This window comes from Strix uralensis, chromosome 4 (genome assembly GCF_047716275.1).
Source record: "Strix uralensis isolate ZFMK-TIS-50842 chromosome 4, bStrUra1, whole genome shotgun sequence".
NCBI classification, from domain to species: domain Eukaryota; kingdom Metazoa; phylum Chordata; class Aves; order Strigiformes; family Strigidae; genus Strix; species Strix uralensis.
The window spans coordinates 104,642,811-104,665,100 of record NC_133975.1 but is presented as its reverse complement, the minus strand read 5'-3'; the positions used below and the strand labels follow the sequence as shown (position 1 = coordinate 104,665,100).

Sequence of the window (22,290 nt, the reverse complement as noted above, 5' to 3'; positions counted from 1 at the left end):
TTTGCTTGAGGTCTTGGGGGGTTTAAATCGATCATTTTGAGTATGATAAATTAAGTCTGAAACATAGTTTGTATTCATTAATGAAATTGCTAGAATTTTACTTTTATCATGATAAGAAACTTTTATAACACACTTTCAAGTTCTTAAAATTTTTTTTGGGTTGTTTTTTTTACAGTGTTAAAAATGACAATGTCAGTAAATGAGACTTAGTCTAGTTCCTGCAAAGTGAAAGTACACTAAAGATGGCTGCTGCTTCATTGAGGGAAGGGGGTTAATCACTTGAATTTTTCTTTAATAAAACTAGTATTGTTTCTTGACTGAGCTGATAGTCCTTGACAGTGTAAGTTTAGATAATAGGGAAGGGAATAGAACCAAAATCTGCCCTTTACTTGAGTTTTTGGTTAAAGAAAGAATTTATAAGCATATTGCTATTGTTTTTTTTTCCTTTAACTTTTAGGAAGGAGAGGACAAAATGGATATAAAGAATTTACAAGACAAGAAGAGACCACTTGTGAAAAGAGTGAACCTCTTACTGCTGAAGACGAAGAAGCTTTGAAACAGGAGCAACGAAAGAAAGAGAAGGAACTGTTAGAAAAGATTCAGAATGCAACAGCCTGCACAAATATCACCCCATTAGGTCGTGACCGTCTGTACCGCCGCTACTGGATTTTCCCCTCTGTTCCTGGATTGTTTATAGAAGAGGACTATTCTGGTCTCACAGAAGACATGTTGTTGCCTCGAACCTCTTCCTTTCAGAATAGTGTACAGTCTTGCACAAATGAACCTCAGGTATTCAGTAAAACTGGAGAGTCTTTGAAATCCTCTGAATCTACCTCCAATATTGACCAAGATTCACACACCAGTGTTGTCGTAGAGGTGCCAAGGCCAGTATATAAACCAAACCGTTGGTGCTTTTACAATTCTCGGGAACAACTGGACCAACTCCTAGAGGCTCTCAATTCCCGAGGACATAGGGAGAGTGCCTTAAAAGAAACTCTTTTACAAGAGAAAAGTAGAATATATGAACAACTAAGCAGTTTTCCTGTGGAAAAATTTCATATTCCAGGTAAATGTAAGGTTCCTGATCTTAATTTGCTTCTAATTTCTATAAAATATTCTAGAAACTCTAATTTTCATTTAATTGTAATTCCAAATAAATAAGAATTATTCTTAAGCATTATTTCACTCTATGGAAAACAGGTTTGTTTTTTTATTTTTTTCTTTTTTCTGTTTTTTTTTGGGGGGGTTTTTTTCTTCTGATGGATCTTGATGGTGTTTTTCTGGTGTTTTGTTAAAACAATTTTTCTGTTGTGTCTGCTTAGTAAAATGGGATTGGCTGTTAAACATCTTTAGCAAGTAATTTGAGCTTTGGGAAAAGATTAACTGGGGAATAAAGATTAGTATCTGCTAAAGGTAAGTCATAGTATTGATCCTTATTTCCAGTCCTCATTTCTGGTATGATGAAAGGAGACACAAGATAGGACACCGGAGACAGAAACATCAAAAAGGGAGGCAACGACTGTTACCTTGATTTGTTGAGTAGGACATGTTGTTTCATAACATTATAAGACATGAAATTATTCAAAAGCCTTTACTGGCCTATTGTGAATAAGGGAATGATAGCATATTGCAGGTCATGCTAAAACCTTTGGGAGGAAAAATAGTGTAGCTGTGTTGGTTATGTGGGTTAGCGTCAGTGCAGTAGATTCTGTGATTCTTCATTTTTTTCCCTTTTCTTTTGTCAGAGGCTTGTTACAGGAGGAGACATCTGCAAAGCAGTATTGTTCTTATGAGTTTAAAAATGTAGGAGCGTTCTTAAAACCATCGTAGACCTAGATTTAGGGGTTTTTTTTCTTTTTTTTTCTCTTAGCCAAGTCTTTTGCCATTTATTGCCAAGACATCAGCTCCAATCACTGGTAAAATTCTGTGTACACAAGCCTGCAGATGGCTTGTTTGTGGCATGTTGGTGGGTAGAGGATGCTACCAAAATGAAACTCCCTAGGGTAATGTTTAAGAAATTGCATTTTGTTTTGAATTATGCCAAATTACTGTGAGAATTTCGGTGTATCTGTATTGGGGCAAAGGAGAATTATTCACAGCATAGCTGAGTTCTGTTTTACTGGAGTGTGTGTATACCAGGACATGCCGCAAACATGTCAAATAGTAGTAAATCCATAACTGATCCACCATTTCTTTTGGTGGAAACTAGCACAGGACAGAGTTTCTGCATAATAATTAAGCTTTGTTTGGAGGCCTTATGGCTATGTTTGTGTTTTTTGGTGAGAGAATATAATTTTCTGGTATACTAACGTTTGTGTGGATGGTTCCTTATTTTCCTAGTTGCTGCACCTTTATTTTGTGTGTTGCTTTCTGCCCTGAAGCAACTTGATTTACAGAATCATAGATTTTTCTTTCTATGTTACAATTGTGGAATAACGTTGATTTTTATGATTTTTTTTTTTAAAAAAGGCAACTTCGAACTTCGCTTTAATAGAGATAAAGAAAATTCAAATGCAGTGGTCCAATACTAATGCTGCCTCCCCTGTGTGATAAGCAGTGATAAGTGGCCATGTGTAGCTGTACTTTGCAGGGAGTTTTACTGCAGTGGACGTTAACTGCTGCCCTATTGCCTTCACTCAAATGACTTGCAGGACAGCTGAGAGCTATTCTGTGATTCTCTTAGGCTGTAGATTGCTTTTCTCTGTTTTCTAATTCCCACTCAAAAGAGCATGGAAATAAAACTGATATGTGTTGTTATGTGATTTTTATTCCAGTATCCATTAACTTTTCCTCATCAATTACTTGCAAGCCAATTGCTGCTGTTTCAGTTCTGCTCAAGAAAAAAACATTTCATTTCTTCTTTTAAACCAAAAAGGAGGTTTCCCACATCCAGACATCAGAGTATGCTAGTATACATTTTGAGAATATTTGCATGGTCACTTTCAGTTAGAGGGAGTTGTTTCTGCATTTGAGATGTCTTAAATTCATTATCTTGCTGTCTTCCTTTTTTTCCCCTCCTTTAATTAGAGGACACAGTCTAGTTTGCCTGTGTCATCTTATCTTTATGTGTTTTGTTTTAAAGTTAGATTTTCAAAAGGGATTATATCTTGTTCTGTTAGTTTTTGCAATTGTCAGTTGCACATGCTTGTTTTAAATGTTGCCACGATAAAGATCCATGTGGGGAAAAAATCCTGAGGAGTTTTGTAAAGTAAGTGCCATCAAATATGAAAAATACTAGAAATATGACTCTTGGTGCTTTTTTTTCCTCCTTGCACTTATATCAGAGAATTGTTGATTATCTACAACTTCAGGAAACATTTTAAGACAAAAGAATGACTTTTAAATTGATAAGAATTTCTCATCCTGTGTGTTGGGATGAGTGAATGTGAATCTGTAGGTCTTCCCTTAAAAGTACACTCCGCTTGGTTGGATTGGATGCCTTAACTGGCATGGAGATGTAAGTGGTGGCAACTGTCACTACAGGAAGGGAGTTTTGAACCTGTGTGTTTAGTTTGTTCTGCCCTGCACTACTGTTGTTCCCACTACCAGTGGCTACTTTAGGGAACAAACTCCACTAACATGAAGTTACTTGGTATTCTTGCAGACAAACCTCAAAGTGACATCAGACCTCCTTCAGGACGGGGAAGGATGCAGAATGCCCATGATGGATCTCATGTATCTGCAGAGAAGCAGCTTGAACTGAGACTCAGAGACTTTCTTTTGGATATTGAAGACAGAATCTACCAAGGAACATTGGGGGCTATTAAGGTATTTGTGAATACCTAAGAGCACCGTGGTGCCGTCGAGTCTGTAACTTAAATGAGAACTCCTGTATACTATGGGTTTTACTGAAAGCATAATTAAATTAACTGTAGACAGTAATTGGCACTAAAAGTTTGTGGCCTTTGATTCTTTAGAAACTTCAAATGTGTATGTTTGCTTCAGGTTACAGACAGACAGTCTTGGAGAGCAGCCTTAGAACATGGGCGGTATGAATTTCTGAATGATGAAAACAAAGAAAATGGTATAATTAAAACTGTGAATGAAGAATCTGAAGAAATGGAAACTGATGATCAAGACAAATTTATTGTGAAAGACAGGTAAGAGCTATGGTTTAAATAATGGCTCTTCCCTGTGAGTTTTATAGCAGTCCTCTGGTTTTTTTTTAATCTTCAAATTGTTTTTACCCTCAACATTTTTGGAATGGTATGTATTAATCTGAGTTGTAAAATGTGATATTTTTGCATTGGTTTATATTTTTTAAATGGCACTGTTCTATTACCATATAAGACTAAGACACCAAGTTTTACAACTACTATTCAGATATTACAAAATACTCAAAGTTGACATGAATTATCAAATAAGGAATACAGAAATTCATTTTAATATCATTTAAAGTGCCGAGAAAAGTTAATATGGCAATTTCTGTTTTGTTTTCCAGAAGAAAAAAAAAATCCACTTTGTGGAAAGAGTAGGAGTGTTTAAAAGGGAAAATGGGAATAGTAACAAATTGCTGGTGGAACTGGCCAGTGTACCTCTTCATGAGTCACAGTAAGAACCATCAGTGCAACAGACCATGGTCTGGATTAACCTTTAGCACTGCAACAAAACAGAGATATATAATCTTATAACTCTGTGAATGATGATACTTCTGTAGAGCAAACTGCAACATAGTAAAAGAGAGGAAACCCCAAATCATCTAGTGTTGCAACTGTAAAAGTGTGGTGTTGTTTTTTAAATAAACATTTGAGACAGATGTGGGACTCTGTGTGTGTTGGAAATCAAAATATAGGAACTGAAGATTTCTAAATATTTCTCAGAAGTTACATACTTTTCAGAAATAAAGATCTACCTTAATTTACTTAATACATATAAAATTGTATGTCTTGGTAGGATGTGAATGTTGAAATATTGTAGGAAAAAAGATTCACTGGAGGTGATCAATCTGCTAACACACTTTGCTTATGTATTTTATGAGTTTTTCTGCAATTAGACTTTTATGAAAGCTAGATTTCTGACTGGATTCTTGAATGCAGTGTTGGATGTAGGAACTTAAAGAACTTTAAGTTTTTCCCTTTTTATTTCATTTTGCTGAATTAGTATTTCCATATAAGACTGCCCTTTGTATCTGAGTTCTTTAGTTGCATGCAAAATGGATAGGGTCATCCTTCTTTATATTATTGTCACAATTTACGGAGATTTGCTTCCTGAAAACCACAACATAGAAATATTCCCCTGTTTTAATTAAGAAGCTAAAACTTATCTGTCTCCAGTTACCTTGGGCACTTGCTCCTTTGCTAACTCTCAATTCAACTGCAGAAGCTTGTTGCTTCTTTTTTTTTTTTTTTTCCCATTTGATATTGACTCTGTCAAACTTTCTGAATAAAGTCTACTCTAATAAAGTCTTGCATATTAAAACAGAGACTATGGGATTCTGAAATCATGTGACAGATTGCTTTTGATGCTGGGCTTTTTATCCACCTCAGAGCGAATGACATCTCATTAAGACCTTGGAGTTTGACTAGTGAAATGTAAATAACTATGCAGCTTTTTTTCTGTTTGCTTTCAGGGTCTTAAAATGTGTGTGACTGCAAAATATAATGAACAGCTTTTAAGTGTGAAAAAAGAACAGGAACAACCAAAAGCATTGCTTATTCACTGGAATAAAGCAGAATCCAGACAGTCTTAATTAGTTATTTTTTTATAAACCCCAAGTAGAAATTAAATTTTATTTTCATTAGTGTGAGTTACTCTCCTAAACTATACTTAATGTTTGTGGTTCAGGAAGATTAACTACATTTTGGAATGATTACTTAGTCTTTGGTCAAAGAAGGCTGTTTTATTGGAAACCTACTCACTTCCCCCCCTTCCCCCCCTTTTTTTTTTTCCACTTACATGAAGAGTTAGTATTTTCGAAAAATCCTCCAAGGGCAAGAACATATAAATTAACAATTCTTGATCTAACATTCTAAAATTACTTTTTGGTTTTATTTATTTTCAAGAATGTTATTAATGGTGGGGATATAGGTAGTTGAGCTTCTGCAGACAGAAGTATTCTAAAAGACTACACCTCACCACTGGAAGTGTTTTCACTGAAGAATTACTGGGACTATGCTCTTCACAGAAATCTCTCATAAACTAGCTGATGGATGTTGCATCAAATCTTCTGGAAATCTTAATTGTATTGAAATTTGTCATCCAGATTTCTTGAAATTTAGATAACTTTGTTATCTACAGATGATTTATCTAGATTAGCTAGACTAATTAAGCAAACTCAAGAACTGGGATAACTAATCACACTAATCCCACCTGTGCAGTATGTGTTCATGTCCATAGTCCATGCATGTAAATGAAGTGAAAATAAATATCTACTGTGGATACAGACTGTACAAACATCTATGGTGTTGAATTCAAAGTATGTTTAAAAGAAAAGATAATACATAGAAATACATTTCTATTCTAGACTCGTTGGGCTAAAAACTGAAGCTCCAAGTGCTGCATCAACAAGTACAAGTACTCCTCAGCCAGTTAATAATGTGGTCCACTACTTGGCATCTGCACTGCTTCAGATAGAACAAGGGATTGAGCGCAGGTTTCTCAAAGCACCTCTTGGTAAGCTTTCAGAACTGAAACTAATTTTGTGTAAGATTTTGTAACAAAACCAGAAAAACACCCTACCCCAAACCCACTTGCTGCTGTTGTAAGACTGGATGCTTTAGAGGGACATGTCAGGGAAAAGAATAAATAACTAACCTGTTGCTGTGTACAATTGTAAAACTAAAAAACGTTAGCTTGTCACTTTACAAGGCTGTAGATTATGAGGAAATATTAATATTTTTCTTACTATTATGCATGTCCTGAATTACATGTATTAATAGCATATACATGCCTATTTAACCTGGATCGTTGTATGTGGCCCTACAATTGTACTGATGCATTGGGAGACAAATTGTACCCTTAGGCAGAAATGAGTGAGCTTTCTGAGGGAATAATCTGTAATTCAGCATTACTGTTGAGGCCAATTTATCATGCAACTAACTATATAGTGAGTTTCTTCTGTGTGTTTTTTAGGTTGTAAAAATGTGTGCTCCTTTTTATACTGTTTCTGTGAAAGCATATAGGCCTGGTTTATCTGGATCACCTTGTTTGGCAATAACAGAACATTTACAGTAAAACATCGTAAAGATTTACATTGCAAACTTTCAGCTCTTTTGGGTTTTGTGTTTATGCTGCAAAACTTGGAAATAAAAGGTTGCAAGACACATTTAAACCAAAGCATGATTGTAGCTTGGCTTTAATGTGTATTCCTTCCTTGAATTCTTCTGATGTGCTCTAGGGATGAGAGAGGAGATCCAAAGTGCATGAAGTCACTTTGTTTTCCAGTGATCCCTCAGGTCTGGATTCCTGAGGATCCTTTTGCAATTCAAAACTGGGGTTTTGAACTGGAGAACTGTGTAAAGGTGGTTCATAGTTCCCAAGGCAGCTGTTCCAGCCAGGCTTCCCTTCCAGATGCCACACTGAGGATGAGCTCTGCACAGCTGGACTGCTTTATTTCTTGCCTGCAAGAGTGCAGCATGATTTACCAGTGCAGCACATACCAGGGGTCCTCCAGAGCACAAACTGCTACACCTCCTATTAAATTGATACTCTCCTCTGATAATGACTTTGTAAAAAATCCATAGTCTCTGGCAGATTTTGCTGCACTAGCTCAAGACAAAAATGCAGGTTTTGGTGTATTAACACTAGGCATTAGTGCTCTGTGGCACAGTTGACCTAAAACTGTTTCTGCATCTCGGCTGCTCCTGCAGGGAGTCTGGTGTCTGGATATCAGTTGCCTATGAAGATGAGTTAGAGCTAGATTTGTGCCAGAGACTCTGACACGCATGCATGGGTTCCTTTCCACAAGCTTTCGTTATCAGTGTGATGACCTCTGGAAAAGGGAAACACAGCAAATGATTGAGATGAAAGGGGAGAGCATAGGAGTAGTTTAAACTGCAGCTGTTTAAAAGCTTTACTTGGCTAAGTGTTTGGTCAACTTGAGTATGTCTGCCCTTTCCAAGCCAGGCATGATACAGCTTGTTTCCTGCTATATGACTAGATTGACAACATGTGCATGGGACAGTTAATTGGCAGTGCATCTAGTGTTTGTCATATTTACTCTGCATGTGCAGGTTGTAAATACATCGTGCAGTATATGCCTTCATTTCCAAACTCTCCCTTGAGAGTATTTTGGCAACAGCATGTTGCTGACATCTGTAAGTTTACCACAGTGTGCCCTTAAGGGGAAAAACACAGCTATTAGTATGTTCTGGCCATAGATCGGGCATCCTGAGTTTAGAGGAAGAGGCCTAAAAGAAGAAAAGTGTCCCTGAAGTATTGGAGAGAAAGTTTTTTAGCAATCCTCCTGCATCTATTTTTCAGTGGTCCCAGCTCTGCCATAATCTAACGGTTCATGTTTTTGCCTTTTTGGTGATGGTGGGGTTTCTTGTTTGTTTTTAATTGGAAATTCTGTTTTCCTTTAGATGCTTTATGCTGTGTAACAAAGTATATAGGGAAAGCAGTCTTCCATGATTTGCATGTCTTAAATCTCTTACGTTTGTTTACCATACTGTGCTTGTGCATATTTTCTGCTCTGAAAAATGGTACTACTGTAAGATTACTGTAATGTATAGAATACATAGCTACATAGCTGAGGGAGCAGGAAGGATCCCACGTCTCCTCTGCTCTGGCTTACTGCCCTAAACATTAAGTGACAGTGTCAGGTTCCCTCTTCCTTGCTTTACTTTTTGGTGCCAAGCATCTCACGTTTTTGGTTGCGTAATGGGCCACTTTTAGCAGAAGACAAGTCTGAATGAAGGCAGTATTTTAGTTTTGTCACTAGAGAGCTCTTGGAGGAGCTGTGGCTTTGAGTGGCTCTGTAGTAAAGAAAGGTTAAAACACACACCTATTCGCTGCTGAATTTTCTGACTGCTAGGCAGTTAGTTATGTGAAAGGTACTCTGATTTGGGAACTGCTGGGCATGACCAGAAGGTGTAACTGCAAAGCGTCAAGGAAACCTGTGTGTTTGAGAGGCACCTGGCAAACTTAGGCGCTTTAGAGGTCAGGCAGCAGTTCTGGATGCAGCCCTTTCTGGATATAACTCTTAAGTGTTTCAGACATGTTCAAAAAAACAAGAGTGTAAAATTTGCATAATCTTACATTCAGGTTAAGCTCCCCAGTTGGAAACATGTCTTCACATGCTACCATAGCAAGTTCTGTTTCTTAGTTTGCAACTTCCATATGTGTAACAGGCAAAGAAAAGTTCTCGACTTGACAAGGAGGTGTTAGTAGTGTTACTAAACCTTTCAATAAAAAGCAGACACTGCTTCTTGCTTGGGGACTGCCTTGTGCTCAAAACTGATGCCTTCTTTCATTGACCTCTCTAGAAAATGGCCAACAGTACTCTGATGATAGAAATTAGCTTTTGGTTTGTAACCACTGGGTTTTTTGGTTTTGTTTGCCTGTTCTTATATAGATCATTGTGTCCATACACTTTTTTTTTTTTTATAACAGTTTTTTTTCATAGTAGCTCCAACTATTTAATGGAACCATCTCCTAGACAAAATGCCTGCATATCTGTTTCTAGTGTTAAACCTAACAAACCCAACTGTTTAGGCTGATTTAATTACCACTGAAGTAAAAACGTTGGAAGTCAAGCAGGTGTTCAGAGTTCTGTTTTGGTAGCAGTACAGGGGAATGCTTTCGGTAAAAAGAGCATGCCTGCATTTCTGCTTTAAACCAAACTGAACGTGCTTTGTCTTTGCCGTGATTTCTGTTGTTGCCTTCACTGTGGAGTTTCTTTTCTCTCTTTGCCCCTCCTTCACCGTGCTCTGTTCTTATTAGGGAATAGAGGCATACTTAACAATTTTTAGATTTCACTCTATTTACAGCTTCTGGTATTAAAGACGGCGCAGTGAAATTCACTGCAGTCACTGGCAAGTTTATCCCGGTGGCCTGCAGGGTGCAGAGCAGACAAAGGGACCCAGTAAAGCAATAAAAGGACCAGCTGCTCCCCTCTGCTCCGTTTTTGTTCTGAGGCTCTATCAGGCTGCCAAGAGCCTCCCTGGTGACTCTGATAAGTTTAGAGTTGAGGTGCATACCAAATATTCAAGTGGAAGAGCAAGAAAAAGCTGACACAGAAGATAGCAATGCAAAAGGAGATCTAGAAACCCCAGAAACAGCACCCTCTGCCTGGCAGCACTGCTAGATGGCCACTAATCTTCAGTTGTCTGGTGATTAAATGTAACATGACTTGAATTGTGTGCATTTCTTAATTATGAATTCTGTTCTAGAAATCCTTTAATTACATATTAGCTATGAAAATTTTGGTTTGTTTCCTTCAGTCCAGCCCAAGGTAATGTTTGAGGAGAATCACAAAAAGCAGGGTGCAGCTTACAGCACATGTTTTTCCTGTAAAAATTCTGAGTTAAGATGTAAAAAAGCCTTTTTTTTAAAAAAAAAAAAAATAGCTGCTTGATGGAAACTCTGAAGTGCTACTTCTCAGATAAGAAATACATGTATTTTAATTGTGGATTTTGTTGCTCTTTTGGTATAAATTACTTTTCCTTATATTTCAAAACACTTTGAAGTGGAGACATTGGTCTCATCATTTCTATTACATAGATGTGAAAATTGAGGTATAAAATGATGAAGCAATTTCGTTGCCCTGGAGTTTGAGGCAGCTACAAAAAAACTCTTGGCTTCTGCACTAGTGCAGGACTTCAGTCATTAAGCATCCTTCAGATTTCCATACGAAAGGTTGGATTCTAATTCATGGGAGCACCTTTGTGGCTGATGTTAGGAACCATTTACCTCCTTTTTCACTCATGCCATGCACTACTTCTAGGACAAAAAAAAAACCCACCAACTTTTTCACTCCTTTTGGCTTGTCTTCATTTCATTCCTTTCTTTCTAGATTTTGATTATTTTTGTTTCCTCTACTCCAAGGTTGTTTCCTCTCTATTTATAATTGTCCTCCTTATAATAGCATCAGGCATCTTCCAGCAGTGAACTGGGGTAGGATTAGTCTATACACATGCTTTGTTCTTGTGCTTTCATTACTTCCCTGTGGAGTTTTGTGAGCAGAGGCAGCAAAGGTGGAATTGGGCAGTTTTTATGATGAAGAATTTTTCTTTATTGTTCAGAGGAGGCAATCAGAGAAGGTACCTTGTATTTGGAGCAGGTGAGGTTTACTATAGCTCTTTACTTCCTGGGAGAGTAGTTTCATCATTTTAATACTCAAGACCACTCATGCACAAAAATGTCTTAAGTATGTTGTTTCATGTGGACAGAACGAGCTACTTCTCTTGGTCCTTGAGGATTGTGCCCATAAACTGACTATATTTTTGAGATGTCAGGAGTTTGTGGTAGCACAGAACAGACAAGTTTGCTGAGAGAGAAGCCTGTGGTCATTAAGCTGCTGCTATAGCCATTTGTACCAGAGACAGACAGAAAGTTAAGGGAGGGTAGGTTTAAGAGCTTTCAGTTTAAGCCTTCTGTTTGTAGCGGGAGTCAAAGTAAATCCTGGGATGTGCAATTCCTCCATGTACATGATTCTCTTACCCTTCCCTGCCTACCTTTTTACATGTGCACATGTTGGGAACCACTGTTCTAGTTACATTTTTAGACTGCACGAGTATGGATTCTAAAAATTAATTAAAAAATAATCTGCCACACTTCAAAAAGGTATTTGAAATAACTTAATTAATTTAGTCTTAGGTAATGCAGATGATGATAAAAGGTGCCACTGGGGGCATAAAAACAGGTAGAGAGTGGAAGACCAGACTAGTCAGAGAGACTGTAAATTTTAAATGCTACTTGCATTGCTAAGAATTAGAGAATATTGAATATCTTATCAGGTTTTCTTTTTTTTTTTTTTACTTCAATAATTTTGTAGCCTGTTTCTTACATTGAAGGAATTGCGGTATCAAAGCCAAAGGTTTAAACATGGGTAGTAAAACAAATACAGCTCAAAGATTTTTTTTTAAAAAAAAAAAGTTATTTTTTTTAAGTTTTCTGCAACTAGAGATAAAGAAGTGTATTTTCTTTTTATCACTTTGGAACAGAAATCTGCACGTTCACATAATCCTTTTCTTTTCCCCTTCCTTTTAATGCCGTCGTTTTTTTGAAACTTCACAGCATTGTACAACTGCATATCCTTTCTAGAAATACTAAAATGGAAAACCCTTCCCTGAACTCAATTAGCTATTGATAGATGAGTGCATAGATCTGTCAAACAACTTCATTTGCATTGTAGCAAGGCTTGGAGGGCTTAGCTGACAGAGGGGTATCCCACTGCGCAATGTAGAGCAGCTCAGACACAAAAGAAGAGGCCGTTTCCCCCTTCAAGTTAACAATATAAATGAGAAAGATGATGGATAGAAGAAAAAAGTGTTATTCTTATTTTACAAATTGGAGCCTGAAACAGTGGGTGTCATTTGGTGTGTTTCTTTCCACAGCAGGACGTGCTGAAGCAGGTTGTGGTCAGCAATTTCTATGTCTATATTGCAGTTTTGCAGTGGAAATATTTGTTGTGTTGTGTGATGAACTTTATTGGTGAACCAATCTAGGCTAAAAATAACCACCAAAAAAAGGTAATAATGCACAAGCTGCCATTGTCAGCAAAAGAAATGCTTGCCAAACTATATATACACTTAAGATAAAATGTCTTTTGCCAGAGTTACAGTAGAAACTTAAGTGGGTCTCACATTAGAGTCTAGTTTCCTGACAAGGGGTTTTCATTTTCTTCTTACTGAATTTTAAAAAATACATTGAGAGTTATACTGCAGTGCTGTGAAAAGGAGCTTGTCCACTATCCGTAGTAAGACTGAGCTTGAGACAGGAAACCCAAGGACGAAGTAACTGGAAATTTTAGGAAGTCTGGATTTGTATTTGCAGTTCAGGAGTGGCTATACTTTATTTATGAAGCTGTGTTTCCTGTTTATCCTCTGCCTTCTCCCATCGCTTCTCTTGTGCTGCTTGCTGCTAATGCAAATGTATGCAAGATTAGGCAAATCCTGGCAGCCAGTTGATGAGAAGACACAAAGGCTTTGCCAGGAGAGCAATTAGTCTCATTTTTGTTCTTTCATTTTATTTGTTATTAGATATTTTCTCTTCCTATTCCTGAGGAGAAATCATTTGGCAGACAGGTGGATTGTAGGCCATTCCTGTGCCCACTGTGACTAGTGCAGCAGGCAAGGTGGCATTTTATACTGGAGTGAATCATTAATCAGCTAGAGATCACACAGTAATAACTGGACTGTCACTTTTAGAAGGGAAATCTGTGGACATTTCTATAATCAAAAGTACTGCTATATTGTCTCATCCTCTCCTTAAACCTTCTTGCTCTAAAATGCAAGAAATAGCTTTCAACATTCATAAAGAAATTTCCTTTCTGCTCAGCAGCAGCAGTGCAGGGTGCAATTTCTACCTTCTCGTTTCTCTAGCTCTTCCAAACAGCCCATTTGCTTCTGTAACTCCCAGCTGCTCATTCCTGTTCTGTACCGCCCCCCGCGCTGTTCTGCGTGGGTATTTGTGTAGCTGCTTTGGTGGCCTGGATTGCAAACCTGTTTGAAAATACAATATAATTTCTGTAGCCCTGCCCCGCCCCCCCCCGCCCCCCCCCCCCCTTTATTTTAACTTAATTAGTATCCCAGGTCTTACTTGGTTTGCCACTGGGTGTGTACCACAGATTCATGTGTGCTACATTGCTTGTAAAATATCAAGAAAACAGTTAGTTATATTTCAACCAGACCAGTCACACAATCTGGTTAACCACACAGGCGTGCAGGTTCTTGTGAAGGTGGAGTGCAGGGCAGGAATAAAAGCATTGAGGCACGGGGAGAGGGCTGACAGATTGTCTGCTAGACTATACTGGGGCAAGAGCAGATGAGAAGAGCCCTTGAAGGTGTCTTTTGCCTGTGAAATCTGTTTAATGCCAGGTATTTTCTTTAAATGTAAATATTATGGAATTTCAAAACGTACCTACAAGGGAAAGTAAATTGGGAGTGTGATTTTTATTTTTTTAACCTTAAGTAATCTTCATGTATACTTTTATAAATTGAATCAAATTCTTAGGTTTCCAGGTTGACATTTATGTCTTACTCCTACTGTGCAAGTTCTAAATGGAATTGGTATTGAACAGTAAAATCTTACAGCTTTAGCAGCTTGGAAACTAAGGAGGAAATATTCAAGTATTGTAAGAGATAAGACAAAGGTTATAATATTAAGTTTACTACTGCTATCTGTTTGAAAGCACCTTACCTCATAGTCTAGAATAACCTGGATGTTTGAAAAAGAAGTTTGATCATTCTGCCTTTTTTTTTTTTTTTTTAATCCCCTTCTTCAATGGAAGATGCCAGTGATGGTGGACGGTCCTATAAAACAGTTTTGGATCGCTGGAGAGAATCACTTCTTTCTTCTACCAACTTGTCGCAAGTCTTCCTTCATCTGTCTACGTTGGATCGAAGTGTCATCTGGTCAAAGTCCATCCTCAATGCTCGCTGTAAAGTGTGTCGAAAGAAAGGCGATGCAGAAAGCATGGTGCTGTGTGATGGCTGTGATCGAGGCTATCATACTTACTGTATCAGACCCAAGCTGAAGGTATTTGAGGAAAAAGAAGTGCTTCTTTTTCACACAAAACTTGAGTAGTTCTTATAACTTAATTGTATATTACTAATGCTTGCTTTTGTTTTGTTTTTTTTAATTCTGTTTCTAGGTCATTCCTGAAGGAGACTGGTTTTGTCCGGAGTGCCGACCAAAACAGCGCTCTAGACGCCTCTCCTCCAGACAAAGACCTTCTGTGGAAAGTGATGAAGAAACTGCTGAACGACTAGGAGAAGGGGAAGAAGAGGCAAACTATGATGAAATGGGACAAAGTGAGGAAGAGCACTATGAAGAAGATCAAGATGACGAGGATGAATCTCAAGAGGAAGAAGAGATAAGGTAACTAGATATCTGTTAAAGTGGTTTCCTACTGAAACATCATCTTGATTATTAAGTGGAGTAATTGTTTACATAAGCACATATCTTGAAAATCCAGTCTGAAAAAGATGTTTATTTTAAAGAATGGCAGCTTGTCATTCATTTGGCTGTTACTGATGGGTTTAAGATTAACAAAAGTTAGGTCCACTGGAATTAGACTCACTTTTCAGGATGAAAATTCCAGCCTTGGATGTATGGGTGAGAGGTGGCCATCGGAGTTGCAGTTCTGTACAGCTACTGTTTGAATATAAAGTGGAGAGAGTTTCAAACAGTAAAGATTTTCTGGAGAAAACCTGGAGTTGTTTTTGTCCAGTTTTGAATTTTGGGGGACTAGATGCATACAGTAAGTATTGGAACATTAGGGAAGACAAGGTCATCTGTCAGAGGCTATGTGACGCTGGGTGGACTTGAGGACTTCTGCAGTAGCTGTTCATAAAAACCAGAACAAAACAAACAAACACAAAAACCCCACAAAAAACACACCAAGAACCCCCCCACCAAAACCAACCAAACAAAAAATGTCCCAAACAACTAAATAATCCAATGTGATAATTTCAGTAAAGTGATGGATTTGATACACATGCCAGGAGTGTAAAAGTCGAAGGAAACTTTCCTGATCTCTGAGTATTTTTTTCTTTTTGGTACAGTATTTTGAATTGACTGAAGCAAGATTATTTGCAGCTCTGACAGTTGGGATTCAATAGTTGGAGAGAACTTGCATCTCCTTGAAGTAAATCTCTGGGATCTTCCTTCTCTCCTGTAATGGAAGGAGAGTCTTGAGTATTACTTACAAACCCTGACTGGAGCATAACTTTTATACTTAGTGTTTTAGAACAGCAGTTTGTTTATGTAGCTGATAACTGCTAGGATTTTTGAACAATATTCAGTTTCTGCGAGAAATAAGCAAGTGATAGCTGGTGCTCCAGTTAATGTATTCATACTGCAAAAGCTGCAAGGGTGATCAGAACTCTGAGCGTTTCTTTGAAGTATGTGCTCCACATAATATTTGGTTAAGGGACTTCAGAGCAATATTTAAGATAATGGTAATTGAATGACTGTATCATCTTGAAAGCCAGCTGCTCACCAGTCCGACCTTGAATGGTTGGGTCTTTTAAATACTGAATTAGAAAACTGAGGGAAAAGAGAAGAATGGAATTTTGGGATAAATTTTAAACACAATTGTTCACTTCTTGTAGCCCATCAAAGCAAGGAAGACCCCAGGTCAAGTTTCCACTAAAAATGAGAGCTGCCAAACTCAACAATCCATTCTCAAGTCAGAACAGCCAGCGTCAGGCAAGATACGCTTCTCGGAGTCAGCAAAACACATCTAAGCAAACTGAATCTTCATCTAAAGTTACCAGAAGGGGTTTAAGAAAGGTAAAACCAGCCCCTTCATCAGTGACAAAGCCTTCTTTAAGACTTAATAGCCGGACCACTCGTCAGAGCCAAAGTTCATTACAAGCAGATGTATTTGTGGAATTACTCGGTCCTCGAAGAAGACGAAGAGGAAGAAAGAGTGCTGATAACACACTGGAAAACAGCCCCTCCAATTCTCTTGGATTTAGAATTGTTGATACCGCAGACTCAAATGAACGGCTTAGGAAGTATCCAGTTTCTGCTTCAAAGCTTTCTCTTCCTGTTACTGAACCCAAGAGAAGAGGCAGGAAACGACAATCCACAGGTTAGAGAAATGCGTTTGTCCAGAACAAAAACCACGTTCTGTTCGTTGCCAAAATATTTGTGTGGTGGAGCAAGGAGACTAGAAGTGGTGGTTGAAGGCATTTTTACCACTTCCAGCAGGACAGTTCCCTTCTTTTGCAGTGGCAGAAGTGAACCTTAAAAAAAATTTGTCATCTACAGAACAAATACTTAATTTTCCAAGATTTATCGTATCCATATTTGAAATTTCATACTTGTACACAATATGGAGCAATTGCTAATAAGTGAATAGAAAATGTGGAAGTGATATTTATGCCTTAACCCATGCAGATGTTTACTTACAGCTTTTATGGGTTTGTTTTATTAAAGACTTTAACAGTGAAGAACACAGATGTAGGCAAGGTAGTGAAATTGGGAATATACATGTACAATAGGAAACTGCTACCAGAAGGAAAATGTCATCTACCTGGTATAGGGCTAACAGTGTCCTTGCTTGTTAAGCTAATACCAAGTATTTGATGGTAGGGTAGTACTTGGAAAGCTACAATAACCTTTTAAAAACAAAAAGGACTCAGTGTGAGACTGAAGAGTGTAAAAGAGCTTGCACTCCAGTGTGGCAGCCTTGTATTCTGCACTGTTTCTGTCCTTCACCATTGGGAGTCTCTGGGCTTATCCTCTAACTACCCTGCTGACTACTCTTGAAAGCAGATAAAACCACTCTGAATAGAGGTTTTGTGGAAGTAAAAGTTATGAGCAGGCAGCTTATTCTGTTTTCCTCTAATAGGGCTTTTCTTTAAGTGTTTAACAAATTGTTTTAAAATTGAAATCAGTGAAAAAATCCTTTCCAAAATTAATGCAGTGAAGGATAATGGAGGAGGAACCCAGCTAAGTCTTGGTACTTAGCATTTTGTACAGCAAGAGAGACATTTAGTGGTTAATAACAAGGCTGAAGGATAGTTAAGACCTGAAGCCAAACTACATGAGTTGTGCCTTGAAACTACAATTTTAGTACCCAAGAATATTGATGTTTCACTTTTCTTGTTATTATTTTACTTGTCAGGTTTTTAGTTTATCTGGTGGGGTGTTGTTTTTTTTCCAGAATCATCTCCTCAAACCTCATTGAACAGGAGAAGTTCAGGACGTCAGGGGGGAGTGCATGAACTCTCAGCTTTTGAGCAACTCGTAGTGGAACTGGTACGACATGATGACAGCTGGCCTTTCATGAAACTGGTTTCCAAAATCCAGGTAACTGATAGAACTGTAGAGGGAATGGTAATGGCTGAGAATCCTGTTTGCTGCCAGTAAAACTTGGGATTTTATAGCATTGCCCAAACAGGAATACAGCTAAGCAATAGGATTTGGAAGAAGTCTTGCATCTCAGCTCAGATATTTGGTGCCAGAAATAATTTTTCCGATTGACATGTTATTGGGAAAACTTTAAATATGTTTGCCATCAGGCATTTAAAACTGAAATGCTTTGATTTTAAAAAAACCCCAAAACACCACCAACAACAAATAGAGCACATGACTGCTAAAGATAAGCTTATGGTTATTAGTTAAGTAGTTGAATTAGTTTTCAATTTATGCCAAGATATTTTGAGAACAGACCTGCAATAAAATAACAATGTAGGAAGAACTTCATGCTGATGTTAACTATAATGCAGTAAAAAGATGATTTCTTAGCTAGTTCTTAATTTAATTTCCTTCTTGTTTATATTTTAAAATACTTGATGGTAAACTACGTAACCAAAGTAAGCGCTGATTTAGAGACTTGCATTAGAGTAAAAGTTCCCAAAGCGTGTCTGCTTTTTCTGCAGGCTGCACTGGCTTGTCAGCTGTAAGGCACTGCTGGAACTACCCTAACAAAGTGCCTGTCCTCTCTAAGCCCTCTGGAGCAACTCTGCACAGGCATTCTGGCAGGATCTAGAGCTCAGTGTTTAAGTGCTCTATTAAAATTAACAATGGTAGTTGTTAAATGAAGACTTAAAACTCTGAATTCAGAGTCACAGATAGCTGGAAGGATTAATGTATGTGGACAAAAAGAATGATGTACAAATGTGAATGAAAGATCTAAGTGTGGAGGAGGAGGAGGAGAGGAATTTTGAATGAAACAGAGACTAGTGTCTGCTTACTAGAGTACAGGAATTACACTGGAAAGTGCAAGAATCTGGTGAATTGCAAGAAAGCCTCTTAAGGAGGGATGGAGAATTCAACTTAATTTTGATCCTGAAAGGAAGCCGCTAGAATTCAGTGCATTCTGATTTGCCTAAATCAATCACTAAGGGATAGTCTCTCTATATTTAGGAAAGAAAAATCCATACCCGAGTGACCCAAATTATTCATCATGAGAGAAATTTTGGTTTAAACTTTTTGCTGCCTTTAAGACGATGTGAAGAAAACATTGAATGATCAGTGCACAGCAAGCCAGAAAGAGAAAATTACCTTTCTTTTTAGTACTTATGTAAACAGCACTCCTAAAGGGAAAGGAATAAAAAAATGTGTCAATCTAATTCTATTTCTCTACTAATTCTTTCTCTAGGTCTGTTTGCAGGTTGCCCTTGATATAGAAAAGTTATAGGCCATAACCAAGAATTTGGTTTTAAAACATAGGTGATGGTGCAGGTGGTTATTTTTTTCTTGTTTAAAAAAAAAAAAAGTCAAATTTGGATTGGTTATGCTTTCACTCCCTGTCCCTCTTTGAGTGAGACAGAATCACCCTAATCTTGGTGTTTACCTGGAATTCAAAATCTGTGATCCAAATGATCAATGCCCTTAAGGGTTAGGCAATGCTTTTCCTCCCTTCACTTATATCACATAAACACTGTTCTGAGTGGCTGTTTATCTCTGGTACTTGCACACTGTATCCTGCTTGCTACAGAAAGGTTCGCTACCTTCTCCTCCACGCAGTTAAATGGAATTTCAGTATTTCATTTCTCTTATAAGGCTGTAAGATGGTGAATAGTAGTGGAGTAAAAATGGTTGTTACTTATGATTAAAGAGCTTTTAATATTGTAATATGTTACAGGAAAATGAAAAGTTTTTAAATCTTGGAAATAATTTTTGCACTTGACAGATGGGAATGGCTGGAACACTGTAATGCTTATCTGCTCATGCAAGTTTCTTACAGTCGTTCACAGGGTATTTAGGATTAGATTTATTAATTGAATTGCTGGCTCATGTTTGTTGTGGTCTGATACTTTAATGATATAAAAAATGGAAAAGCAATACCTGAAAACTAATATTCAGTTCAGGAAATGGAGGTGGTTGCTTGGGTCTCCTGTTTATTTAAAAACAAAACCAAAATGCTTTGTGCTAATGCACAACTTGCTTAATTTTTTACATAGTTAGAATTTTAACCTTCCATTTGTTTATCTATGAATCATTCTTTTTTTTTTTTAAAAGGTACCAGACTACTATGATATCATCAAAAAACCTATTGCCTTAAACATAATCCGTGAAAAAGTGAATAAATGTGAATATAAGTTAGCATGTAAGTATTATTTATTGAAAGAGGTAATGAACCCCAGTCTGTCTCTTTAAAATATATTCTTGTCCTGAAATACAGCTGTGTCAGAGGATTAGAAAGCTGTAATTGGTTTAGGGTTTTGTGGTGTGGTTTTGTTGTTTTTTAAAAAAAACATAATTTACTAATATTTTTTTAAATAAGATGCGTTGAGCATAGTTCTTTTACTATCAAAATATGTGATGTATAGAGAGATAAGAAATGAGCAGCTGAGTAATTTCTCAAGCCCTTGATGTCAGTGAGTGGCACTGGTGAAATATTTAGAGAAGGTACTGTTGTTACTACTTGATTTGTATTTCCTTTATTAATAAACAGAGAAATTTAAGAATGTTTACGTGGCACTTCACTAATACAATGATAGAAACTTGACACACATGTAAGGACACTTTTTGTGTTGCATGTCTGTAGGATCACTGTATGAATTTAGTGGTGTTATACTCCTTTATCATACTGCTCTCTGATGACTTGAGACATGCTAAATTAATTCATTTACTTTTTATTTGCTAGCGGAATTCATTGAAGACATTGAGCTGATGTTTTCGAACTGCTTTGAATACAACCCTCGTAACACAAGTGAAGCAAAAGCTGGAACCAGACTTCAAGCTTTCTTCCACATTCAGGCTCAAAAGCTTGGACTTCCGATCACATCTGGTAATGTGGACCACGCCGCTCCTGCGGCAAAGAAGTCACGAATCTAACCTCTGCCTTCCAAAGGATTTTTTGAGGGAATCTGTTATGTTCATTAAAATGAAATGTTAAATCACGCAGTCGTCATACCTGTATAAAGCAATAACAACTGTTTAACCACCTTGAAGTGTGGCCTGCACTATATTCTCAATGTAATATTAAGCACTCAGGAGAATGTAGGAAAGATTACCTTTGCTACAGTTTTATTCAGTGTCTAATAATTTTGATAGATGTACTGGATACAGTACTGGTTTACAGAGGTTTTGTACATTTTTAATACATTCATGTGTCCAAATATCTTCCAGAAGTACATTGTTTTTTCCTGCACCAAATGACCTTGTTTCATTGTCTAGATTTTGTAGGAGCTGTGGTATTGAGGGCTTTATCAACTCAGATAAAATCTTCTGCTGTAGCACAGTTGAAGAAACTGTGTGTATGTTTAAAACTTGTTTGAGCATATCTTCTCAACACTACACATGAATGAGTACAACTGCATATCTTTTAAGTACTGTACCAGTGCTGGCTGGAAGTATTCAGTCTGAGTTTATTAAGTAGATATTTATTTAGCATTCAAAGTAATTTGTGAATTTGTTTTGTATTTATAAAATTTGTACTTGGGGATTAAAAACAAAAAAAAAAAAAAGGAGAGAGTTCCATAACTTCGAAAAATTTTTTCCAGGTTTTTTTTTGTTTTGTTTATTCCCCTCTAACTTGATGATCAATGAATAAATACTTTCCCCTGTCCCTGGCAGTTCTTCTAGCAATGAGTAAATTTACAGGACTGTACTATAAGTTTCTACGTACAACTTTGGAAGTGTACAAATAAAATGACACATTTTTCAAAGTATTTTGAGCCTCTGGCATTTCCTTTTGAGTTACACTGCTACACCATCTTTCCCATTCACTTACTGGAGAGAAAACAGCAGAATTTGGTTTCAATGTGAGTACCCTACGTTACGGAGGCTCTCAAACAGCCAACCACCAAAAATTAAAAATCTGTCAACACAATTAACTAGCCCTCTGCAAATTACAGGTTCGAATGTCTGTGAGAGGAGAACAGAACAACTTCCTAGGGTTTAATGACAACCCAAAACACTCTATCTCAACCTCGAGGACCTGCTCAGGGCAGCGTCCTGACCCAAGTCACCTCGAGGAGTTTCCTTGGGTGGTGTCCCGACCCAAGGGGAGAGTCCTCGACCACAGCATGCTGCTCCAGGGGACGAGCTCAAAATGGCTCCCCAGGGGCCTCCATTGATACCCAGGATGAATCTGATCTGTGGTCAATAGCGGCTCCCATTGGCCAAAGGCCCCAACTACCGTGTGGCCTGGAGAGCAAAGGCAATCAGGAGCTGCTACACTTCAGCAGCCAAGAAACCCTGTTTTCATTGGGTGGGTGCACC

General features: G+C 37.6%; 1 protein-coding gene across 3 annotated transcripts in view; it reads left to right on the top strand.

The window, feature by feature from the left end:
• Positions 1-21,737, top strand: part of BAZ1A (bromodomain adjacent to zinc finger domain 1A) — a 65,066-nt gene extending 43,329 nt beyond the window's left edge. For all 3 annotated transcript variants that reach the window (XM_074868278.1, XM_074868276.1, XM_074868277.1), the window contains 10 exons: positions 458-1,066; positions 3,605-3,768; positions 3,946-4,100; positions 6,464-6,612; positions 14,393-14,640; positions 14,756-14,982; positions 16,218-16,702; positions 17,780-17,925; positions 20,083-20,170; positions 20,711-21,737. In XM_074868278.1, the coding sequence (XP_074724379.1) occupies positions 458-1,066; positions 3,605-3,768; positions 3,946-4,100; positions 6,464-6,612; positions 14,393-14,640; positions 14,756-14,982; positions 16,218-16,702; positions 17,780-17,925; positions 20,083-20,170; positions 20,711-20,901 (2,462 nt within the window). In that variant the 3' untranslated portion in view covers positions 20,902-21,737. The remainder of the gene's footprint in view (positions 1-457; positions 1,067-3,604; positions 3,769-3,945; positions 4,101-6,463; positions 6,613-14,392; positions 14,641-14,755; positions 14,983-16,217; positions 16,703-17,779; positions 17,926-20,082; positions 20,171-20,710) is intronic.
• The last annotated feature ends 553 nt before the right edge of the window (positions 21,738-22,290 follow it).